The 25,703-nt window shown below is 33.3% G+C and overlaps 3 protein-coding genes and 1 long non-coding RNA gene across 5 annotated transcripts in view; 2 read left to right on the plus strand and 2 right to left on the minus strand.

The window, feature by feature from the left end:
* The first annotated feature begins 87 nt into the window (after window positions 1–87).
* Window positions 88–996, plus strand: LOC126855759 (coiled-coil-helix-coiled-coil-helix domain-containing protein 1). Its single transcript, XM_050603656.1, has 3 exons — window positions 88–136; window positions 309–439; window positions 595–996. The coding sequence occupies exons 2-3, from the start codon at window positions 313–315 to the stop codon at window positions 825–827; spliced, it is 360 nt and encodes a 119-aa protein (XP_050459613.1). The 5' UTR covers window positions 88–136; window positions 309–312; the 3' UTR covers window positions 828–996.
* On the minus strand, window positions 961–3,494 carry LOC126855753 (uncharacterized). The gene is made up of 7 exons (XM_050603645.1): window positions 2,604–3,494; window positions 2,356–2,542; window positions 2,146–2,274; window positions 1,829–2,014; window positions 1,438–1,705; window positions 1,170–1,359; window positions 961–1,093 (listed from the first exon to the last, which is right to left on the minus strand). Exons 1-7 carry the CDS (start codon window positions 2,701–2,703, stop codon window positions 1,014–1,016), a joined length of 1,140 nt encoding a protein of 379 aa, XP_050459602.1. The 5' UTR covers window positions 2,704–3,494; the 3' UTR covers window positions 961–1,013.
* A 180-nt stretch (window positions 3,495–3,674) lies between these two features.
* Window positions 3,675–12,219, plus strand: LOC126855761 (uncharacterized). Its single transcript, XR_007688282.1, has 2 exons — window positions 3,675–4,109; window positions 10,416–12,219. It is a non-coding gene; the product is annotated as an uncharacterized LOC126855761 (long non-coding RNA).
* Window positions 12,220–19,167: 6,948 nt separating this feature from the next.
* LOC126855742 (dual specificity tyrosine-phosphorylation-regulated kinase 2-like) overlaps window positions 19,168–25,703 on the minus strand; it is a 34,923-nt gene continuing 28,387 nt past the window's right edge. For both annotated transcript variants that reach the window (XM_050603611.1, XM_050603610.1), the window contains one exon: window positions 19,168–24,926. In XM_050603611.1, coding sequence (XP_050459568.1) covers window positions 23,430–24,926 — 1,497 coding nt within the window. In that variant the 3' untranslated portion in view covers window positions 19,168–23,429. The remainder of the gene's footprint in view (window positions 24,927–25,703) is intronic.

Here is a 25,703-nt window from a genome sequence, read left to right on the forward strand (position 1 = left end):
TCTGTATAAGTACACGTGAAGCACACTAGAAAGCTATTATTACCAACTTCGACTGAGTGCTGGCATCACTGTCGCCACTATAATCGATTATAACCAAAGTGCAATTTTTAGTAGCAGACAGTTTTTACAAACTAATGTATGTGAATTTTTGTTAAGAACTATCGAAATTATTATTAATTTTTATTATTAATTGCAATAGTTTTTATACATTAATTAAAAAACTATAGCATTCCACGATTTTGTTCAATTTCATAAAAATTTTGTAACCTTATTACAGAGATTTCTCAATTTTATATATTATTTTATAGAAAAATGAGATGGACATCAATATTTTTCCGTAATGCTAGAGAACCCCAAAATGAGAAAAAAGTACCTTTTAAGGCGATCCTGCCATTAAAGCTAAGGGACCATGTATCCTCAAAAAATCAGAAAGAAACAGGTACGTTTGTTCATTAAAAAAATTTTTCAATTTTATAATTATTAAATTACTATTGTTTTTTTAGTTTATACAGTATAGCCAATGATAATGTAAATTACTACAATTGATAATAGAATATTTGTAATATTATATAAAATTGAAAATTTTTGTTTTAGACCGTGGATGTTTGCACGAATTATCCCTGCTTTTAACATGTCTTGAAGAAAACGAGTTTCAAGACAAAAGATGTATTCCGCAATTTAAAGCATTGAATCAATGTTACAATACCTATATGAAAAATGCAGAGCGTACACAAATTGAACAGGAACAAGAAGTACCTGTACCTAACAGTAAGAATCTTACACATAAGCAAATCACATACCTTTTACAAAGATATCCAACAAAATAGTTTCTCATTTCTCATTTTAATGCATTAATATATATTATAAAGAGATCATATTCCTAGTAGGCATATATAAATGCATAAAAATATATATAAAAATATATAACCATTATCATTAAATTATATTACCATAAATTATTATTACCAATAAAAATTATCTTCTTGGTAAAATCTCTTTAATTATTAAAATAATTATTTGGCATTTTTAATGTCATCTTCCTGTATATTAGAAACAATGTGTAAACGTCTTAATGCAAGTCGCTTGGAATAACCTAAATATAAGAGAATCTATTATGCAATTTTATTTAGTTATATAAAATGGTTATATACTTACATTTAAATACTTACGAATTGGTTCAATATTGTTGGAGATATTTACAGTCTTTTCTATGACATTCAACTGTTGTTCAATTCTTTGTAAAGCCTTATAATTCTCCAAATGTTTGTCTTTGTAATAATAATATGTACAGAATAATGTTATGGCACAAAGTGTTAAGGCAATTTTTCTGCACAACCATGTTGTACTTAATAAGTGTGCCTGTAAAAAAGATGTAGCTCTTTTTGATGAAAAAATTTTGATGAAAAAATTTATTCTGAAACTTTGCCTTTATATTACCTTATCATCTGGAGATTGAAGTACAATTTTATTATAATATTGGACTAATATTCTTTCAGCCACTATATTTAAACTTAAGATACTAAAAAGTATAACTCTCGCATCAACTGTTCTTCTAGAAGAACTGAATAATGCACAAAGAATACAGCTGACAGTATAAAATATGATAGATTGAAACCAAGACACTTCTCCGATAATCCAACTTTGAAAAGTGTGTATATAAGAAAAAATTTCATAAAGCAATTCCTTCTGGTCTTTAGCTGATTCTCTAAATTTTAATCAAGATAAAAAAAATTAATATTTTAATCTTTATTACTCAATTAAAAATTTTCAAATTCATATTACATAAATAATAATATTGAATATCATATAAATTATTTAATAAACTTACTTGAAATCTAAAACCATATTATTAACTGTCTCAGATGAAGACTTTAATACAGTCCCAAGTTCTTTGCCATGATCTAAAAGTTCATTTTGAATACGTAAACCTTCTTTTTGACTGTTCAATATTGTACCCTGCATTTGCGATGCTTCCAATAACTGATCTTTCATTCGTGAAGATACTTGAAATAATCTGGATTCACACACACATACATGTGTGTGTGTGTATATATATATGTGTGTGTGTGTGTGTGTGAAAGTTTTTCTCTTATATTTAACAATATATAATAAAATATATACAATATTGTTAAATAAAACACTTACAACTTTATAGTGTTATCAACTTCAGCTTGCCAAGCTTCATGATTCAAAAAGAAACAGATATGAGTTGCATGAATATAGAATTCATTGTAAACACTGAATGCTCGATCTACCATTTCATTAATGCACTTTCTGCAAAATAAATATTTTGATAATTAATGATTAAGAATAACATATAGAAAATAATTCACTGACAAAAAAAATATGTTTTACCGACGCTCGTCTTCTGACTGACTAAGATGACAGTCATAAGTTTTATGGCCAGAATCTTCTAAGAAACAGTTTGCTAAGCGCAAGGCAAGAAGAGAATGTTCGTAATCGTTTAACTTGTCACAGCTGTCCTGTAATGTTTGGAGCGCAGTGTGCCAACATTTTCCATGTTGTGGCAATGATGATTTTGCTACAAAAGAAGATTGACTACTTATTATATATTAGTTCTTACTTTTTCATTAACTCCTTACCTTTTATTAAAAAGTACTCTTTTTCTCCTAAATCTCTCAGAATCATGTTGCCATTACTAGCTAATATTCCATGGATAATAAAGAATAAGAGCCATATCATTTTGAAAATATATAATTCTATTGGAACTAATAAACTTTTTCCATTATCCAAGCGACATATCTCATATATACAAATATCTTTTCTGTCTTTTCATTAAAGTTATAAACTACATATATCTACAATCGTATAAAATACACCTTTGTACTGTTTAGGAGAACAGAAAATAACAACTACACACAATAAGTGAAAGAAAATTAATTAGCAGAGTATTTATTATTATGTATGAAAATTTGTTTTATTTATTATATTTATATGATATTTTTACTTTGCAAATTATTTGCAATCGATACGCAATATTATTTAATATTTGCACTTATTTAAAGTTAAAAATGATTATTATTTAAAGTTCTATTGATAATGTTGCATTTCAAATAATTTAAATAATTTTTTCAATAAGAAATGACAGAAAATCAAGGAATGCAACTGAATTTAAATCAATTTGTAAGAACCACTTTTGATCTAACTCCGAATAATTTAATCGTTGCTCAATTTACAGGGTGACCAACATATTTCTAACAATCATAATTCTCGTATATAATATAAATTTAAAGTTCTGCTTCTAGTTGCCTGTATTAATTAACATTTAAATTAACCGGGTTTGAGGACAGTTCGAAGACAGTTCCATTTCGGCGCGATTGTATGTAAATAACTGCATTAACAGGAGTTGCACGTAGTTTGGAATATTTTTGTTATGCACTAATGCCATCTTTCTCTTTCCTTTTCTTCTCTTTTTCTCTCCCTCATTCCCTCCTTTTCTCCCTCCCTCTCTCTCTCTCTCTCTCTCTCTCTCTCTCTCTCTCTCTCGGCAGATATTACAATTAGAGAAAAAAGAAATAATCCAAAGCAAGTGTAAGTGGCAATGATAGAAATATAGTCATGTGAAAAAAGAAAATATCAATGCTCATTTGTAATTAACTTTTTTTACTTCTTTGTTCTTTCCAGCTTTTTCTCTTGCTAACGATTTCCAACTAGACGTTGTGAAACGTAACTAGAATGAACAGACTTGCAGTTGTTGCGATTGGTGCGCCACTTCGATCGCTCGATATTTCGATATTGCGATTCTCGAAAATCAAAACGGCGCGTCGTCACGGATCCCAGAGTCAGGTTTGAGGATTATTCCGTCGCGTTCTCGCGATTATCACCGTTTAAAAGTAAATGTAGTGCACCAAAAGTTAATCGCGAGTGTCTAAAGTGTCAATCGTTTGTCGTATAACTCGTTTAACACGCGCGCAATCGTCGTTATACGCAAATACCGAAATAGCGAATTTCAGAGATATCGTCGTCCAGGAACATCGGTTTCAACGGTCGGCTTCTGTGCATTCTCGGAATCCTCTTTGAATACTTGAAGCCAATTTTTTGCCGAAATAAATACCACGAAAGCATAACTGATGCACGGTTATTACCAGGTATGTTGTCGTTTTATAATTAGTTTATAACGTCGATGTCATTATATGAATTTTATATGCATTATTATGTAGGAAATATTTGCAAAACGCCATTGGCAATTTTATATTTCTAAGTATTGCATCAATCTTTACATTCTTATATTTGAATCTGTTGTCTTTCCTTTATATCTGGAAAAAAAATAATATATTTTCTTGAATAAAAAAATACTTTCCTCACATTTTATTTTAAATGATGTTTTATGATATATATATATATATATATATATATATATATATATATATATATATATATCATAAAACATCATTTAAAATAAAATGTGAGTGAAGTATTTTTATTCGAGAAAATATATTATTTTTTTATAATTTTTATAATTTTTTTATATAATTTTGTAATTTTCATAAATCTCAATACATGCCTATTATTGTGATGTTATCATGGATCGGTCATATCAAAGCTCTTCAATTATCTCAGAGTCTATTATTATCAAGACCGTATTTTTAATATTATTTTATCTATAACAATTATCGTAATTCATATACATTCATACACACACACGCACACACACACACACACACACACACACACACACACACACACACACACACACACACACACACACACATATATATATATATATGAATTCGACTTTTTATTATAAGTAAATAAATTTATGAATATAAAAAAAAGTAAATGTATATCAAGTATTATACAATTTATTAGAATATTAAAATCAAAATTTCAATAGATTATCTTAAAAAAAACGAGTTTTCAATTTAGAAATATTTAAACAAATCATAAAAATAATATAATCAGAAGTGTTTCTTGCATGAATTAGATTATTATTTGACATTTTTCATGTTTTTAAATTATTTATTTATAAGTAATAAATTTTTTGAAGAAATAATAAAAAAAATAATCTCTCTCGGACATATATTAATGTTGATTGTTACTAATTAAATCTATCACAATAATAATTTATTCGTACACATTTTGTGCAAATTAAAGATAATAAATCTTTTAACACTCAAACATTATATTTGTCCAAATTATTACAGACAATAAATTTTTAATTAATTTTAATTATATCATGTCGAAGAAATTAAATTTACAAAAATTCTATTATTCTGTTATAAATATCTAATTGTATACTTAATTATTTAAAATTAATCAAATAATTTAGTTTTTGCATAAAAAAAAAACAGTAACTAATCTCGATGTTCGATACCGATTTAATAAGAATATAGCGCATTAAATCAATGTATCTGAAAGCGAAACTATCGAAGGCGGTAAAGTGTCGCCGCTGGCGAACGGCCAACTAGTATTACTTGCCATTGAATTCGTGCAAACCAAAAATAAGTAAGTCGGTACGGAGGCAAGCATAGTGACACGGGTTCGATCTCCTCGCTTGCCTCTTAAAGACCGGTTTATCTGAACGAGCACGGCGACATTTCGGGATCATTGTTCGGCCTGGCTGTTCTCCTCGTAACTTGTACGAAGACGCCAGCGGCCAGAGGCGTAGCCGTAGAGGGAGGCAGGCATCCCCTCGTATTTATTTCTTTATTACGTGCAGAGTATATATATTCCAGATTTGAGCATTTGTAATAATTAGCATTTGCAGTAATAATTACTAAAATTATTCAAGATCGTGAAATCAAGTGACTTATCGTACATATAATATTTTATTTTCATTATTATATAAGTTTGATTTTTCTATCATAAATTCTTCTTCATTCTTTTATAATTTATTTTTTTTTATTATAAATTATTTTTATAGGATTTAATAAAGAAAAATACACAAGAGATTTAAAAAAAATTATATATGTATGTAATATATACGATATTTATATGAAAAATATAAAAATGAATTAATACTCTATCCTCTATTGTACAATAATAAAGTTGTATTCGTATTTGAAAAAATAGAAAGATGCATTTAAAAAGAAAAGTTTTAGCTACGCTACTGGCTGCGCGAGTGACTTATAAACGATTATATCCCTTTTGTCTTTTACATTTATCTTCAGTGACATTTGTCAGAACAGAAATATGGATAGGCTCTTTCGTCCAGACTTAATGGATGATCTCAGTAATTATTTCGCATTGTATCCCTGTATTCCTATGTTTGTAGTATTATTATCGTATTATTCTTGATGACTCTCATGAGATAATAATCGCGAATGTAAAATCCTAACTTATAGTCTCTGATTTATCGTACAGCTTCTCCGATTTTTCTTCAAAAAGATGACCTTTTTTATTTTTTTTTTTTTGTTTTGTCTTTATTCTTTCAGCGATAATTTAATGGGACATCGCGTAAATCTAAAATTATCGATAGTATGCGTGATCTCAAGGAAAGACGACGATCGATCATCGTGTCGTGGCCTTTAAAACATGAAGGAAACATATCGCGCGGGAGAGGACGATTGCGAGAGAAGAAGGCGGTGACCGATCGATTATCTGAACGGTGATGCGCTATATATTGACGAAGCGCATGTATACGTGGAGCAAATCATCCGCGCCTAGTCCGCTTGACGTCAAGCTTACCGCCACCGCTCCGTCGGGGGATTAAAAATACCCCCGATCCCTGGCGAGATAGTCAATGTCGGATAATTGCAGTTTCGATTTGTCCCACATTTGCTCTTCTATCGCACCGTATTATTCAAAAAATATAAGGAGCACGCGCGGGATTAAGTGTCGATCGAACACACATGTCCAAAAAAATTTTCTTTCAATACATGTGTTATTAGATACTTGTTTTCATCGTTTGCTTTGGCGATTTATTTTTTTTCTGTTTCTAAAGTCTGGATATATATATATATATATATATATATATATATATATATATATATCGTTCCAGTTTGAATGTACAAACGCCAAAGATCGTAACCATAAATTTAATCTGAGATATTTCAATAGAATAGGATTTTAAGGACATCTGATTTTATTTATCGTAATTTATTAAGAGCGCACAAATTTTTAAATGGACATTTATTTTAAATTATCATATCTCAATTTTAAATATTTGAAGAAAATTAAATTTCCACCTTTTCCTCATTTTATTTTAAATCTTATTAGCAACATTTGAAAAGATAAAATAATTTAAAATATACGTATGTGTTGATAAATCTGAGACAGTAAATTTGTCTTCCACATCATCTTCCATTGCGCCAACAAAAAGCGGATCTCGGATGCCGTGTAAACGTTACGTCCCGTTTAATCCAAGTTTAAATAATGCAAGAAAATGTGTCAGGAAATCGCTTGTGTGTTTGAAAACAGCCGATATCAGATGCCAGTGATGAATGAGGCATTTAGAAGCGAAGCTGCAGTATGTACGCGGGGTAATGCGAAGCGGATGATGGTGATATTGTGATTAATTGACCCTTGCCACCTTTGCAGCGAACCAGGTCATTTACAGCGATCCGATATCGGTACTTTAGACTCGGTATTATTTCCGCAAATACTAGTAGAACATAACAAATCCTAGTAGAGCTTGGACTGTATAAATCAGAATGGAATTGATTTCTATCGTTTTCTTTCGATTGAAAACATTGAATGGTGGATACGTGAGATAAGAGCGCTTCTTCAAATCCTGATCATGCACATAATAATAATCATAGTTTAAAATTCCGGCTAATAAAAGTTTTTAAAGTGCATATGTACATGTATGTGATACTTTCTAAAAGAAATTTAATTGATATATTATAATATAATCAATCTTTTTCTTCAAAATAGTATGCAAATAATCCAAGGGTTTATAAAATTAACACTCGTAAAAGAAACTAATAATAATAATGAGAAGGTTTATTAATTAATTTATAAAACTTGTCAAGATTTTGAATAGGCGAGATACAAGAGATGTGTTTAAAAAATACATTGCTCTTGAAAGTAGTGCAATATTGACGCAAATCAAGCTACTATATCGAGTTATTCGAGCCGACCATTATATTAATAGATAATAATAATACGCAGAGAATTAACTGGAATGTCGTAACACGCGCTTGGGGAATATCGATCGCGTCACGTTGAAAAACCGAGCATATAATTATCTGTAACGTGGGACGTCGGTTCTTTCGATGGCAAGGATAGTCATATTTATAATTAGTACAAGTTAAATAGTCTTATCATCACATTGAATTTTTATCTCGCATCCTACAACACACATTCAACCAATATTTTATTCCGAAAGTGATTAATTACCTGCCCGCATGGTATTTTCGTAAAAAACTGACCCGCTTGTAAAAATATGTCCCGCTTTTCATTATTTAATTTTTTCTGCTTTTAATAATAATTAAAACAAACAATGGCATTTTTGTAGAAATCTTTAATTTCGTTTCAAAATTTTGTGAGCGTATTCCTGGATTAAAAATATAAACAAATAGCCTAATATTCATAGGAATATTTGTTCATACTTTTTATCCAGGAATACGCTCACGAAGTTTTAAAACATATTTATGACTCACCTTGTACATGTATGTAACACACATGTAAATTTGTTTTATATATATACCAATATTTTGATCAAAAGAATACACTTAATAACGCAAACATTTTTATTAAATATTTAGAGATATCTCGACATCGCAGAATTATTCGTAATTTCATACCAAAAAGAAAGAAATAATATGGAATCCGCGTTGCTACAACAGAAAATAATTGGATGAAACAAATATTCATCATGTAATTAGAGAAAGCTATATTTCAGTATCGGTTGATGATATTATCATAAAATGCAATATATTTTGTCTCGACGAGAATCAACGTCGGTCTAATATAATTCAGTATCTGTCTCGAGAGGATCATGCGTATGTCGTGTCCGTAATTATCCGGCTGTATGCACTCGAATGAACGAGAGGAGCATTTCGACTAAAAAGTTTATTTTAGGACTTAGATGAAAATTCTGAAATAGAATAGATAATAAATAGGAGTGACGAATATCAAAGATTTTTGGAATTGTTCGATATAATGGTTTACCTGGTGCCTTAATAACCAAATGATTAAATTCAAATTTAATTTCTCGTTTAGAAGTGCTAAGTTAATCGATATTAAAGGAGCTTTATTAATATATTATTAACACGATTATTTTCTATTTTCGATTATATCTTTCTTAACATACGAACGTTGGCAAGAGATTAATCAATTTTCTCAATTATCTCATACAGATACATTTAATTAATATCGTGTTTATTAATACCGTTACTTATCATATTATTTTAAAATTTAATAACCATATATCATAAATTTTTACGTTTTTTCTTTTTTTTATATTTTTGTGATATGTTATTTTTTGAATTCTATCGCAAAGAACATTTCTATACACAATATGTTCAAAAATAATAAAAAACAATCGTCCATTTTTTCCCTCATTTTTTATGCACAAAAATCCTATTCGCATCTCATTTCTTATTTTCCTAGCGAGAGAGAAATAAATCCGCCCGCGCTCGAACTTATGATGACACCATCGGTCCATCGATTAGAAATGTGAGATAGAAATTTCCGCCAATGACAATCGTTTAGATTTAATATCTTGGCGTGAAGCCCATCCGTGGTCCTCATCTCTCAAGATGTCGTCGATTGCGACAACATTATGCGCGCTCGCTGATTATTTAGTGTTTAGTGGAACGTCGTAAGGAACATCTGGCAAAAAATATAGTATGCGCTTTAGCATGATTAATAATATTGTTTTTGTGCATGTAATATTACGTCAAGGTTATTTTACATTTATTTTTTTCACTGTAGTCTCCAAATCGATGGATAGTATTTTTTTTAATATTGCTCAATGAAGATAGATTCAATAAAAAAATTAAAAAATATCTATGTATCATATAAATTTCAATTAAAATACTAAATTAAATTAAAGATGCTATGTACAAAAATAAATTATATAAAAAATAATTTTATTATGGAAATGAATCTAGATCAATTTTAAATTTAATGGTTTATTAGCTTTTGGAGAATTTCCTCTAACCTTAACAAAAAAAATCTCAACACTTTAAACTTCGATCAAATCATTCTTGATTCCGTTCCGCAGCTGAAAATCGGGGGATTAAAGGTGATAAAGTAAAGAGCGTTTTAACTGTCATAAGCAGCGTTTATTTCATTTCTTAATCAAGTCAGAGCAATTCTTTAAAAAATCATATTCGCGCTGTCATGTCTCGCAAGAACGCGTTTACAATTGTATGTTGTTTGCGGATAAGGAAAGGGATGAGGGAGGATAAATGGTGAAACGATAATGTATCTTTACACGTGGGATGAACGCTCGAATCGTCCTATATATATTTTCGTATATATAATCTATGATGTTGTTCCCCCAGGTAGCAGAGGAACGCACAACGGGCTCTGTGCTTCGTCCCTTCATCCATTTAAAGAATTCGCTCATCGCGAAGAGGATACAAGTAAAAGGATAGGATGAGGAGGAAGGGACGCAACAAGCATGATTCCTCACGTAATCATAATTATGCGGATTATATTCAGGTATGTATATATTTATAATATTTATATTTATATGTATAGTGATGTGTATGTACGAGTAAGAGATCAAACTTTGCATTGTCGCTTAAATAAAATGAGAAGCCACGTTAATATCCTAAAAACTTAGCAATAAACTTACGTAAACCGGAGCAGACAGTGTATTGTGTGTATATATATGTGTCTATGATGGTGCATATTTTCGGCAAATATATAAGTTGTTGAAACAATTAGCCGCTGCGAACTATCCGTGAGAAAAGCGGAAGAGAGATACGAATATGATTATTTTGTTGAAATATTGAAGGATTCGCGATATAAAAATGCAACAAGTTCATAATTTACTTTAAATATAAAGGAATTTACTTCAAACATAAAGTCGTATTTAAAAATGCGTTTTATAACGTATATTTTTTTTATTTTTGTATTGGACTTTTCAATTGAATATTCGCATTTATAATAAAAAAAACAAAGCATCATCGACCTGGAACGTCATCATATATGGTATAAAATGATATTGAATAAAAACAATTTATGAGGAATATATAAATGCGAATAGCAGTAACGGGATAAAATCGAGAGAGAAAAATATTTTATTTTAGTTAATCGCGTCTTTCCTCGAAAATAAATGCCTTAAAAGCGGAGAAAGTTAAATTATTAATTTGCCCATTTTCTGATATTAAATTTTAAATTACTAAAGATTTGTAAGAAAATCATTAAATATGAGAGGTTTTATTTAAAGAATTATCATTTTCTTAATTTCTAATTTCATAATAAAATGATAAAAATTCTTACATTAGTAATTGATGAACATAAAATGCATTCTTCCCATCGGCTAACATAAGAATTAATCGAGAGCTTTTCTAAAATCACTGGATGGTTACGCAGCGGTACAAGTAAACAAATGCTCGTACATTAACATAACTTAAAGTATAGGAAAAGTCTTGCAGTCGACTAAATAAAACGATAATCGCGAGAAGACGTTATCGTAAATTAGACGATAGTCTCGTTGCTTGAGATCAAGGACACGAGAGGTGTGTAAAAAAGGAAACGCGAAGGAATAATAATCAATGCGTGCGCGACGCGCGTACATATGTGTGAAACGGCTTGTGTATACGCATGTATATGTATGTATATGTATATGTGTGTGTGTATGTATGCGTGTATCTTGGAATCCACCCAGGTAATTGTGGCCAGCATTCTTTCATTCGAATTTTACATCTTTCTCGCAAGAGAGCTCTTATATACACCTGCAGAAATTGTCATTGTACGATAAAATCGGGTTTTCATTCGCACTAGGAGACGCGATATTAATAATAATTATAAAAATTTGACATATTTATTTTATAATATTAAAATGTATGGAGTCGAGGCTTGTTGCGAAATTATCTTGATTAAAAAATTCTCCTATTAGTAATTAAAATAAAAAATGGTCGGCTAGGAACAAAAATAATATGAGCATAATTCGTATAATTAAAATCGTGCTGAAATTATCTCTCTTACAATACTGATGGAAATCAAATGCGTATAAAAAGCTGTTTTACGAAATGTGCGTTTTATCGGAGATTGATTTTGCAATTTGTATACAATGAGGTACGACAAGGGCATACAGGTAACAACGTATCATTTAGTCGGGATCTGCGAAAGCGAAAAGCATGATTCGGACAAAATACGTAACATCTCACTGTAGACGACACTCAACTTTCACTGGGTACGTTTGAAATCAAATTAATTTTGCAAAACAATCTTTTCGCAACAATTCCGCAATTCGAGAATCGCAACATATGTAAAATAAAATTAGCTTACAGTCATATACAAAAATCACACTTTAGAAAATAATCGTTTCTAATCATAAAATTAACTACAATTTAATAATCTAGTAATTTGTTTATATGATATGTGAAAAATGATCTTTAAATGCGGCTTGTGCGCTAAACCGCAATTTCCAAGTAAAATACATACGTACACTAAAGAAATAATGCAGAACGTTAGAACGATATTGATCTGTTCGTCATGTTACAACTTACGGATTAAGAGTATAAATCTCGAATCACACGATACATTATCGCTGCGCGACGACGATTCGCAACTACGTTGGCTATCACAATGTCCATCGCGACCGCAGTAAGAGGATAGTTTTAATACGCACTTCACATAGCTTTCCAGAACATAAAGCTCTGCGTTATCTGGATTATATACGCTTCGATTATGCACAGAATTATGCTAGGAACAAAGCGACAGTGACATTATACAATAATTATGCCATGAACTTGTTCTGCAAAGTACACTGCAGCGGTAAAAAGATGCGACGAGGAGAACGCTTAAAAACTATGGATTGTAAACGAACGTGAAATTGTGTATGTGTATGTATATTTTTTTGTATCTGTGTGTGTCGCCAAGTTTTTTTTTTTCACAGGCACGTACATACGTAATCTATAATACATTTTGAGTGCTAGGAAACGAGGGTTCAACAAAAAATCCATTTTGGTTACGATAAAAACTTCAGGCTTGCCAGTCATCAATAAGATATAAAGTGACCGAGGAACAACGGATCAAGAATTCTTCGTTGAATACGAAAATAAAATTTAATAACGAAAGTCCGGCCGCACTGACGTCGATTAATTTTATCTCTCTGGTTAACTCAATATTCTTTCACTTATGTTGCTCTAAACTCTCGATAGTTGGATTTTGCTAAAAAAAAAAAGCGATCTTAATCAAGTCGTCAGTGCAGGCGGGCCTTAGAACTCTTTTATGCGCACGATTTTTGCTATGTCACAACACGATGATTGACAGATTCATAGCACAATGTATAAAACTAGTACAAACTAGATATAAGTTTTATCTCGAGGACACAAAGAGGATATTTATCAATACAATCGACGATAACAATATGATTGTCACCTACTTGATATCTATAATTTATTTGATCCGAATACATTTAGCAGGTATATGTTTTCGAACGCGATCGAAATTTAATTTGTAGACAAAGTTAGTTATAAATTATTAAATTGTATTTAATCTTATCAGTATAAAAATCGTTACAAATTTAATATCACTACAAAGAAACGTTAGAATTATCGTATTGTGATAAAGATAAAAATCGGTTGCATAAATAAAGCTCTATGATACGCGGTTAATCGGTCGATCTCTTCGGCGAAAAGAGTCACGATGAAATAAATATACAGCGGTAAACACGTTGTCTCTTCTGGTCACTAAAAGCCAGCGTTAATCTATTAGCTAATCAACATTTGTTTTCCGCTTTTGTTCTTTTTCTTATCAACTATCGTTATGTTGTCTAGAGATCAGTTTCGTCGATTGACGCTAACCGCGATTAATCCGATTCTCCTTTTCCAAAATGTCATATGTCTCTATTCTTATATATTAAAAATTATATATTTTTTATTTCAATTGCACATTAATATATTTTTCTTTAAAGCAAAAAAAAATTAATTATACTCTTAGTTATGTTCAAATATCTGCGGTATATAAATTCTGGAATCAAAATTGAAAGATAACGATATCCTTTTTTATGACAATTGACGTTTACGATCCAGGAAACAGAGAATCGATAGAATCGAGGTTGAAATTATCCGACATATTCGTAAAAAAACCGATCTTAAATTCCTGCTTAAGTGACTTAATACAGTGGTCTGCTCTAAAATCACTTAACAAGTACCTCTATCTGCGTCGTTCATTGCACACTGGGCACATGCCGCGATTGTATAAATGATCGTGTACATTTTGATGAGATGACGAACATTCGTTTATTCGGCTTCTTTACGACTAGTCATCGTGTGCGAGCCGAGCCGCATACGTGTGAGAAATGCATCAAATGCAATTGCAAGTATGTCGAGCGTGTATATCGCATGCCGGCGTGAAAATCCTCGGTCCAAAAACTCCGTTGGACACACGCGACTAACCGGTTAACGACCCTCGATCGATCAATCATTAATCGCCGATCGGGCGACACGCGCGACCATTCGCTTCGCCAAAAGCAATTTTCCACGCAATTTCCCCGGAATCATCCAGCTACAGATGGTATCCATTGGATCGTTATTACAGAATAACTGGTCGCATTATGGAATAATCCGACAGTTCTTAGAAGCGTAAGTGAGTCCGCGTAACGAGTCCATTAGAGTGAGACACTAAACGCAACATTGAACTTTGCAATTTAGCGCGTAAGTGAATGTAAATTATATGTATAACGCATTATGTCTCTCGAATAACACGCAACATGCGCTTCGTTATTATAGATCGTCTTTAATATTTAATCGGATTGGAAGAATAAAGTTCAAAAACGTAGAAATAATCATTTAAAACATGAAAAACGTGAGTAGAGAGATAAAAATTTCTTAGCCATGAGACAGATATAAAAAAAAACGGGATTTTTTGTTTTTGTAAATAAAATTTTCGACTGTCACAAAAAATCGACTTCTCAGCTATTCTGATTTCAAGATATCTAGATCTACAACTTTTTCTTCGTAATTCGATAGAATGCGCATCTCCAACTTTAGCACAGTTCCGCATTGTTGTCAGAGCAAGAAAGTTCGTAAAACACTGAGCTGGGACTCGACTTTGGAATACGAGACTGGGATGGAAGGGAGGGATTTGCGAATATGAGAGATTTTCACGCGACGTCGCACGCAATATGACCCTCTCGCTTCCACGGAGTAAAAGTGCACACCGGCAAAGTGCGATCCGTCGCGATGACATGATTAAGAGGGGTTGCAAAGGGGGACGGATCACGAAGCGAGAGGGTCGGCGCTCAACAAACTTCCGAGGCACCTGTTCGCTACGTACACGTATATATACATGTACACGATGTATACTAAACGCGCAATCCCTAATTTAAGTTTAATTTTACGAAAACTCTTAACTATCATCATATACAAACGCTCACGCAATTATGATATATATACATTGTTAGAAACGTGATACACAGTCTCTCGTCGTTTTATTCCGCAGTTCGCGCTCTTTCCCTCTCGTTATTATATTATTTCTTTCGCCGATTATTCTGCACTTTTATCACTCTGAACGTTTCGCACTCTCTCTTTCTCGCAAGATGGTATTATTAATTCTTAATTGGTGATGTGGAAAAGTTCGATATAATTGGCAATGAGGGATCTCTCAGATTCCTTACTTCTTAAATTTTTATTCGAAAAATTTTCTGGCGATAATATTAATATTACTCTCTTTTATATTGTCTAATATATCTAGAAACATAAAAATAGGAAGAAAAAGAAAGAAAAAGAAAAATTATATCACGTTAAAATAAATGCCTTTAATTATTTATTCTCTTTGCATGCACAAACAAGAAAGAAAAGGCAAAGTTCAAGTGCTCTGAGAGATCCATACCTTATTATGGATTAAGATGCTCGTACATAAATTGATACAAGAGTATACGTATAATATACAGGATATCCCAGATTGGATTGTGTGTAATTAGTTTGAAAAATCGATTTTTCCTTTTTCTAGTCTCTCTCATACAATCGCTCGTTCATTTCTCTCGCTTCGCGTTATCTCGATACGTTCGTATACGATTAGTCTCGAATATACCATTTTTCCGGCTACATTTCACATCCTATTTACGTCTGCGGTTAAAAGTTTACCAGGATGATCCTCGAATCGAGGTTGATCGAATCCCGCGAATCTCATCGAGAGAATCCGATACACTAATCGAGCTATAAAGTTCTGTACGTTGGATTTACAGCGGTCGTTTTATGTTCGTGTACATGATTTATGTTTGGTTAAACATTCATGCTCGAAATTAACAATTTAAACAACGCTATGAATGACGTTAAAACGCGACATCAAAAACTTAATTTATTTGTCAAAATCACGTTAGGTATTATCGAAGGAAACTAAATTATGGAATTATATTACATAGCAGAAATTGATTATTTATTTACGTTCGAGGTTCAAGCAAAAATACGGAAGGAATTTGTCCCATAGGTATCTCGTGTGTGTATTTTTTTTTTATTATAATCCATAAAATAGCAATGTACACGACATGCATATTCGAATGTACGTATATTAATAAAACTATTTGCCGTTCCTCCAAAAACGACAGTGCATATCGAGTTCGCGCTTGACAGACGAACTTTTATAGAAGTCCCATAGAATTAATATACTAGTGTTGTATGGTATATTATTAGGATTCTGTTTTATCGCTGTACTTTACCTGGATACTCTATATCAAAAACATACATTTTTCTCTCATCTATCACACTTACATCAGCACACCCATGCACATCAGCTTCTTTTAAATCGGCGCTCAACTAAAGTAGTTGAAGAGGCAATCAGCAAATATGTATAACGCACGATATTTTTCAGATAATTTGTAAATTAAAGATGTTAAAAAGAAAATTGTTTGTTAAAAGGAATAAGATCGCCGCGAATTTTGCACAAGTGCAACGGAAATGATTCGTGAGTCTTTTTACATTATAAGAAATCTCCGAGACATTTGAAATAATCGGAACATACAGCTCTAAATCGGAAATCATTCGCGTTTATATCGAGCGTTATAAATCTTTATTATCTCGTTGATGTCGCAGAATGCGTTGCGTAAATAGCGAGAGAAAGCGTCGGATCTCAAATCCAGAAAGACGAGAAAAATAGGAAAGGTCGATTATTATTATCTCGTGCACCTCTCTCAAAGAACAGACTTTACGCAATTTTTCTCGAGATCAGTCGATGACAGTTGGCGAGTGGCTTTGTGTCGCGAAGTTGAGGCAACCGGGAGTGTTGTAGTAAATGTGAATCACATTAAAGCAATGAGATAAATTAAGAAATGGTGATTAGTTAACACGTCGAGTGCCGCGTTCAAACCGTTGAATATTGTTGATTAAATTTTGTCAGAGTATGTGTTTGAATTACAAAAAAATATGTAATGTTTCTGTAATCGGGAAACACAAACTTACAGTATTTTACCTCAGTTACAACACATATATCGTAATTCCTACATAATATTTTTTCCAGCAGAAAGAAGATTCGATTTCATTACGACTGCTACTTAAATGTATAATCACAAAAGTCAGAATACAATCTATTTTTAACAAGAATATAATAATACGAAAAACGCCCATATTCACTGCAAAAAATAATGATATAAGAAACTGAATATAAAATTATATTATATCAGATAATTATTTACGAGTCAGAGTCTTTTGTTGAATAATCGTTTATTATCTTCAGTTACTGTTCGAAATTTTTATAAGCAATTTTATAAGCAAATAAAATATACAGATATTTAATTTTTTTTATTTTTCTTCGAAAAAGTTTATCTCTAATTATCGTCAAGAGATATTTATATACAATATTTTTTTAATAGTACTATTAAATTAATAGTAGTATATTATTACATTATTTTATTTATTACACAATGTACACTTAAGCGCATTCGCGAATGCAATCTTATTAAATGTATAATAGTAATTTCTTTGCATGCAACGTTAGCAAATCGTCGCGTCGGCACTCCACATGTTAAAATTCGCGATAATGAAGAAATGGAGACTAGGTAAATGCATAAATGAGCCAGCTTGTAAAAAAAGCGTGGCGCCTATCTAACAAATTATCGGCAGTGATAGTCCGATCTCGGCGCAGCAAATTATCGTCCAAGTATTGTACGCGCTGATCGTCGAGATCGATCAATATGTGTTGTTCTTTCTCGATCGATTTTTGGGACTTGGCGGAGCAACGACGGATTACGGTTTATTTTTCTAAGATTTGGTGAGAAGCGCCGGTTAACACTTTCACGGTCAGTCATTATCTTTCGACGTGATTAACTTGTCCAAAAGCAAATTGCGCGATGCGATAATCTCGATGTCCGATAATTCTTACTGTTACGGACAAACTGAAAATCTACGAAATAATATTGCTGAAAAATTAATAGGACTACATACTATTATTACTGCATGCTAAATACAAATACAAAATAATCGGATATGATCCTTTCACGTTTAGAATCAATTTAAGAAAATCCAAACTTGAAATCTCTGTCACAAAAACATTGTCTTGTTTCTTTTCCAACGCATCACTGGACCGCCGGATACTCAAAGCTGAATCGATACCCAGTATTTTTATTCACTCGGTCATCGAAAAGAGGACAAGTATCGATCGATAAAATGTAAAAGGCCCACTTATATCCCTTATAAATAATGTTTGTATTATTTATAAGGATATCTGAAGCGATATATATATATATATATATATATATATATATATATATATATATACCGATTCCTTTGAGGAAGGTATGGCATCGATACTTGTTCCTTGTACAGACAGAGTGAAAGAGTAGAGGGCATCGATATTTTCGCGTTAGTATTTCCTACCTACGACAAGATTAAGCTACATCGCACTTTACAAACTCATCATCCGATATATAATATGGTACTTTACACACACACATGTATATGGATATATTTATCTACATTCGTTAGTATAAATCCCAATACGCCTAAATTCCATATCACAAAGACATGCCGTTCGGTCTATCACGATTTTTATAACCGCCGCCGATTCGCCGATCGCTCATCCTTCTCAAGCTTAATCGACTTCGTCGCTGCTGTCATTGCCATTGCACCGACATCCTTTTCACCCTTTTCTGTTTTTTCGTCGCGTTTCACTTTCGCCGTCATCTCGTCACTCATCCACGCTCTCAATTCTTACGACTGTTCGTTACGCACGTTTTGTCCGACTAAATTTAGCGATTTTGCATCACTAGAATCATCGCGAGATGCGCGCTTGCATTGTTCGCAAATGCGTATGTTATCGTTCTGAGAGCTACTCTAGTGTACAAATTGCTCGATAATTAAACAAACGACCACAAAGTAGCGCTTGAAATAACTCGGGAAAAATCAATGACAATAGTAAGATAGGAAGTGGTAATTAAGGCGCGTTTAACGTTTAATGAAGGATGCTATCCAAGAACAAATGATGCATATTAATTATTCTGCGTTAGTAGCGCAGCGATATATTTACACTTGAGTGGAATTATATAGAAAAGAATCGATTATCGATATCAAACGGAAGTGAGTGTTTGTGTTTTATCTTTGTATGTCTATATAAGTAAACATAATTTACATATCATTGCTTAGATTTTTCATTAAAATAGTCATACAATAAAATAATCTCCATTCTAAAAATATGTCTCCAAGGTAGACATGATCTATCTTAAGAACAATATTTTAAAGTCACTTCTTTCTTAAATAAACGTAACAGTTTTAAAAGTTTCGCGATTACAATTTACCGTTTATAATTCTGATTATCATTACCGATACGTAAGTTGATACTTTATATGTACATACATATCTGAATATAAAAAATTTTTATATAAATATTCATATATTGCGTTATATCGCATTCCTTTCTTTAAAAATAATTGTAAAAGCCTATTTCTCAATTTTATGTACATAAAATATCTGTTTATAACCAAATCTATAAAATATCGATAATAATGTGGAACTAAAGTACGGTCAAAGGACAAATCGTTTAATCTGTGTGAGCAAGAAAATTCTTTTCATTTTTGAACATGGTTTTCTGTTACGCGTTTTTTAAACTGGATTTTCCGCTGTAGAGACGTGACCTGTAAAACTCAATCAAATGTATCTGCAGGAGAAAAGAAACGTGAAAGGATGATACGCAAAAAAAGAAAATATTTTGCCGAGGGCGGTAACCACGCGACGGAAAGAAATCGAGTCGTTTTCGCTCCGATTTAATGCACATGGCGCGTGAATAATAAGCGCCGAGAAGAGAATGCGGAGAGAAATTAACCCAGTTAGTCTAGACGGAGACGAGAAGCGTCAAGTTAATAAACCCCATTCGCGATCTCTTCGTTGTAAATTGTGCGTCACGCAGTTTATCGCGGATAAATGTAAGCGAAACTGTATACGCATAGTCGCATAAATATTTCCCAGACGTTTCATTTCTTTTAATCGACAGTGAAAATTTTCCCGCGATGAAAATTCGCTTTTAATGAGGTATGCTTCAAAACTGACCGAAATTTAGAATCGATTGAAACTCTCTAACGAGTACTTATATTCATCACAAATATCGCGCGGCAAGCCGAATAGTCGCTCGTGTTTCGCAGTTGTGGATTCGTATATAATGAGAAATTTGATACAGAAAGTCGCGGATAGTAGCTCCACAGTGTTTTCAATCACAATAGCAAGAAAAAAGTTAATAAAAGTCTAACGCGAAAAATGCGCAATTAATTATAGTAATTGAGAGCATCATAAAAAAGAAACATAGAATGTTTTTATTCATTCCAACAACTGAAAAAATGTAGATTTTTAAATCATTGCATCTAATAATAATTAAGGTAAACACACTAATACATCTTTAAACAAAAGTTTCTAGAAAAATTGCAAAGAAATTTACATAAAATTTACAAAACAAAAGTTACAAAATATAAATTTATCGAAATTCTTTTCTATATTTGTAGAATATTCATAAATGATTTAATTGATCGAATCCACGAATCTTACAATTTATAGTTTTCACTCAAATTGGTTTTTTTATTAAGGCTATAGCGAATCGGACATGCTGATGACGTAATGATATATTTTCCTCACAAAGTCACACGACACGTGATATCAAAAGAGAAAAACTGTTTGTAAACTGATGACGCGCGTGAAAAATCAGCGTCTCTTTTTGCGCCTTTCGCGATCCAAGTCAATCTTATGATCCAAATTACGCTATTCAGTCGAGCATGTGCTCGCCCCGTTATTAGATTGCCTCTCTCGCGAGCGAGTCGCTATATCTGTTTACTTCGCCAGCGGCGTCGCGACGCACCGTGTTGATATATCTAACTATACCACGTACGTCGTCCCATTGAATCATCCGGGTTCCCTTGGCACAATAATTTTCAAGGTATGTATAATTTAATGATAAATAATGGTGACGACAATTATACATTAATTATAAATCGGGGCTTATATATTAATGTATATCAGAATTGGCGATTCTGTTCGACAACGTCGTTGTCTTATTTCGGTGTAATCAATCGCGTCGGTTCATTGAAAAGAATATGCTGTCGCAATAAATATGAATGAAAAATGATTCGTATATCTTGTATCTTAATAAATTTGACAGTAATAATTACATACATCTTTGTATTTGTGCGTCTCATCAATTAGTCGCGATTTCTTATATTTAACAAAACAAATTTACTGTTTCAAATACCCGACGTTATGTTTTATCGGACAAACAACGTTGCGAAATGCAGTCGAGCGAACGAGCATAAATGAGTACTTCGAATTATCATCAAGTATTGTCTCTCGTTATTTTTGCTTTCGAAATTCATCAGAAAGAAAGTATTGCATCCTTTTAAGTCCATTGTACATCCCGCACGCAAAGGATTCGATACAAACAATTGTACATATTTATTCGTTTTATATTTTATTTATTATTCCGATAATTTTTCTCGGACATTTCAATAGAATCCTTAAGATATTGTCGTGGCGAAAATTCGCTTCTCACCGAGGCGATAATATATTTTCACCGAAAGCAATAACAGCAGAAATAAATCCTGTAACGAGTGGATTAAAAAGCAACGCGAAGCGACGATGCGATTCAAGGTACCAAACCTTGCATAACGAAATAAGTGAAATCGTTATAACGCCAAGCGAAAAATCCGTAAAATTGAGTCTTATTATGATAATTAGCTCATTTTTTTTAGAAAAATCTAAATGATGATATCAAGGATATAATATAATCTTTCAAACACTAATCTTCTCCAATATTTAAAGTACATGACTTTTGATAATCGCAAAATTTATTCTCGATAGTGAAACTCTGTTTCGACCTTCACTCAAATTCTCGTCGCAAGTTAACATTAAAATATTATGCAATCTATTTTTTTAATATTTTATTTATATAATGTAACATATAAAAGATTAAATATGTATTCCTATGAATAAAATATATATTCCTATGAATAAAACATCTAATTACGCATTAAATTCATATAAATTATAACAATCCTATGAAATGTATATAATTTTTATATTAATTTTTATTGCAATTGTTTAATTTTGTACAACAATCTTTCAATAAAAATTAATTGTTACAAAAATATAAAAAAATATTTTGCTAATTTTGTCAAGGAGAATTTGAGTAAAAGTGAAAATTATAAAGTTATTTATTCCGTTATTAAGAGCATATTATACGACTGTAGAAAATAGAATATTGCAAGTATCGGATCGTGCAAATATCGTATTTCAAAGTTCATACTGACCTTGACTTTATTATCTCTTAGACAAAACTTTTCGCTTATTTTCAAATCATTCAATCGTTACTTTTTCTATTTCAATCGTTATTTTTCCCTTTCAATTGAAATGTTCACGATCATTATTCCTTTTCGGAATAGTATTTCAGACTCGTGTAATTCGACCAAACGTTCAACGCGAGTTTCAAGAGGACATTTATTACTATATTTTTTCGCACGACACGCTTCATAGAACGAATCTCTCGCGATCTCGCCAGATTATAATTATTTCACATTCCACCTACAACTAGTCACACCGGCGATTGTAGAAACGCAACGTGAATCACAGCGGTGAATCCGAGATTGTTGATGAGACGACCACCCTTTCTCTCAATTTTAAATAATCCTCCTCGACATTAAGTCAAGAGGCGATACAGATCAAATGTCGTCCGAACGGCAGGCAGCAAACCACAGCCGAGTTTTACGTCGGTTAACCGATACATCCTTATTCTTGCGTATTTTTTTCTTTTTTTTTTTTTTATCTATGAGGAAACCGCGCAATCATTGGATAGGAATTACTCGTCAAGAGCAGTGCCGAGGACGGCAATGAGCGAATGAGTCGAAGAAGAGAAAAAGAGTAGTCTCGCATCTCGGCCTATCGTCTCAGCTCCTCGAAAGTCTCCTGAACTGTCGGATGAAGTGCCAATACCACCCGGTTGAAGCCGCTCGAGGAGCCGTGAGAGCCGTAATTCTCATGCGACGTGCCGTTATTATTGTGTTGTTGTTGCGTCTGATGCGACTGACGAGCGCGCTGCGACTTGCCGGTCGTCGCGCCGTCGACGGAATTGAGCGATTGATGACTGCTGCTTTGATTCGCCCGATGATTCCCGTGTAATTGTGACTCGGACAAACAACCGTAAGATCCGATGGAGTCGAAGATCGTTACCGGCAATTCGCTCGTGCGCTCTCTTTGCTGCTGGCGGTCGGTTTTGCTCGCGGGGATATCGCCAGTCGCCGCATTGTTACCGCCTTGCAACTGGCTATTGGTTTTGCTGGAGCTCCTGCTACTTACAGAATTGAGCGATTGATGACCGCTGCTCAGTCCCCCTCCCGTTGTACCCCAAGTGCTACCATGCAATTGGGAAGCGCCATACGAGTAGCCCGCATAATTGGACACCACGTCCTCTACCAAGCGTGTTCCTCTTTGCTGGCCGATCGTTTTGCTCGTGACAATATCGTCGCTGGTATTATTGCCACTCTGTAAACTGTTAGCTTTGCTGGAGGAACTTCTGCCACCGCCACCACCACCGACAGAATTGAGCGATTGGTGGCCACTGCTCAGTCCTCCCGTTGTACCCCAAGTGCTACCGTGCAGTTGGGACGCGCCGTACGATGGATAACCCACGTAAGTGGACACTACATCCTCTACCAAACGGTTTGTCCTTTGCTGGCCCGTCGTCTTGCTCGTAGTGATGTCGTCGTTGGTATTATTGCCACTCTGCAGACTGTTGGTCTTGCTAGAACTCCTGCTGCCGGACGCGGACGTCCTCAAGGTGGATCCGCCAGTGGTCGCGGGCTGCGCCGACGTAACCGCCGGTAGCGTGTCGTTCTTATCACCCGGCGGCTTCGGCAGTCGACGGCGCAGCCACGGATGCCTGAGTGCCTTATTAGGCGTCATCCGATACTCCGGCTCCCACACCAGACAACGTCTTAAAAAGTCTAGAAACAGCACATCATCGCAGCCCTTGAGGGCGCGCTCGAGATCATGCGAGCCTGGCGGACCACGTAGCTTTCCTCGTCTCGATAGACCCCCGCTTAGCACTGTCGTTCCGTCCGGCATTGCCGTCGCGGTGCAGTACTTCGGGTAGCCCTTCGAGCTGATGAACTGGCGCGATCGTTTCGAGTTCTGTAGCAGCCGTTGCGGTGGCATGCCCAGCATCTCGATGATACACGCCAGCTGGTCCGCCTCGTCCTCGCCCGGCAGCAGCGGGAAGCCGGTAAAAAGCTCCGCCAGGATGCAACCAAGACTCCACATATCGATCGGCATACCGTATCTTGCACCTAGTATTACCTCTGGTGCTCGGTAAAAACGACTCTGGATGTAAGTATATACCCGTTGATTTTCATAACAGCTCGAGCCGAAATCTATCACCTGGAACACGCGGAACAATCTCATTAATGCGCAGAAATAAATTAATGCAGTTACAAATGATACAATTAATATTTACATAATTAATAATAACAGTTTAATAAAATATTAAATCGAGAAATGTGATAGCTCATCTGATTGTGAGTGATATAATAAGTATAAACTCTTTCCGAATTATATAATTTAAAAAAGATAAATATATTAATTAATATTTAATTAAATATTTAATCAGAATTTTTTTATACTACCAATTTTGGCAAATTTAAATTTTATGTTTTTTTTTAGATTTTTTCCGGAAGGAAGTACAAGCTAATATATTTGCTATAGAATGCAATATATATATATATATATTATCGATTTGTGATGTGACATGTTACGCTACTATGTGCACGTAGAATTACTCATGAGAATCGATTAAATTCGTATAAAGCTCGGGTTCATTAATTATTTTTATATACACAAGGGCGGCGATAGAGCGATCGCGCAAAGCGAGATGTATCCTGGATATATATATATATACACATGTTCGAATATACACGTATATCTGTTCGTATTTCTGGTTCATTGTAGATGATGTATGTAGTCCGCGTAAAGTAAGGCGCGTGTATCGTTTATGATGCACCTGGCAGCGAACGTGTCGAAGTGACGGACCGATAATTTTACCTCATGTTTATCGAACATAACAACGTTTCAGTCACAACGTGCCTCAGTAACGATGCATAATCACACGTGCTTAAAAAAAGTACCTCTGCGAGTGCCGCAAATACCTTATATCGTTAT

This window comes from Cataglyphis hispanica, chromosome 17 (genome assembly GCF_021464435.1).
Source record: "Cataglyphis hispanica isolate Lineage 1 chromosome 17, ULB_Chis1_1.0, whole genome shotgun sequence".
Taxonomy (NCBI): domain Eukaryota; kingdom Metazoa; phylum Arthropoda; class Insecta; order Hymenoptera; family Formicidae; genus Cataglyphis; species Cataglyphis hispanica.

Coding starts and splice junctions, on each gene's coding strand:
- LOC126855753 (XM_050603645.1), bottom strand. CDS start 2,703: ATGATATGGCTCTTATTCTTTATTATCCATGGAATATTAGCTAGTAAT. Junction 1,706..1,828: donor AATATGGTTTTAGATTTCAA/GTAAGTTTATTA, acceptor ATTAAAATTTAG/AGAATCAGCTAAAGACCAGA. Junction 1,360..1,437: donor TTCAATCTCCAGATGATAAG/GTAATATAAAGG, acceptor TCTTTTTTACAG/GCACACTTATTAAGTACAAC.
- LOC126855759 (XM_050603656.1), top strand. CDS start 313: ATGAGATGGACATCAATATTTTTCCGTAATGCTAGAGAACCCCAAAAT. Junction 440..594: donor AAAAAATCAGAAAGAAACAG/GTACGTTTGTTC, acceptor TTTTTGTTTTAG/ACCGTGGATGTTTGCACGAA.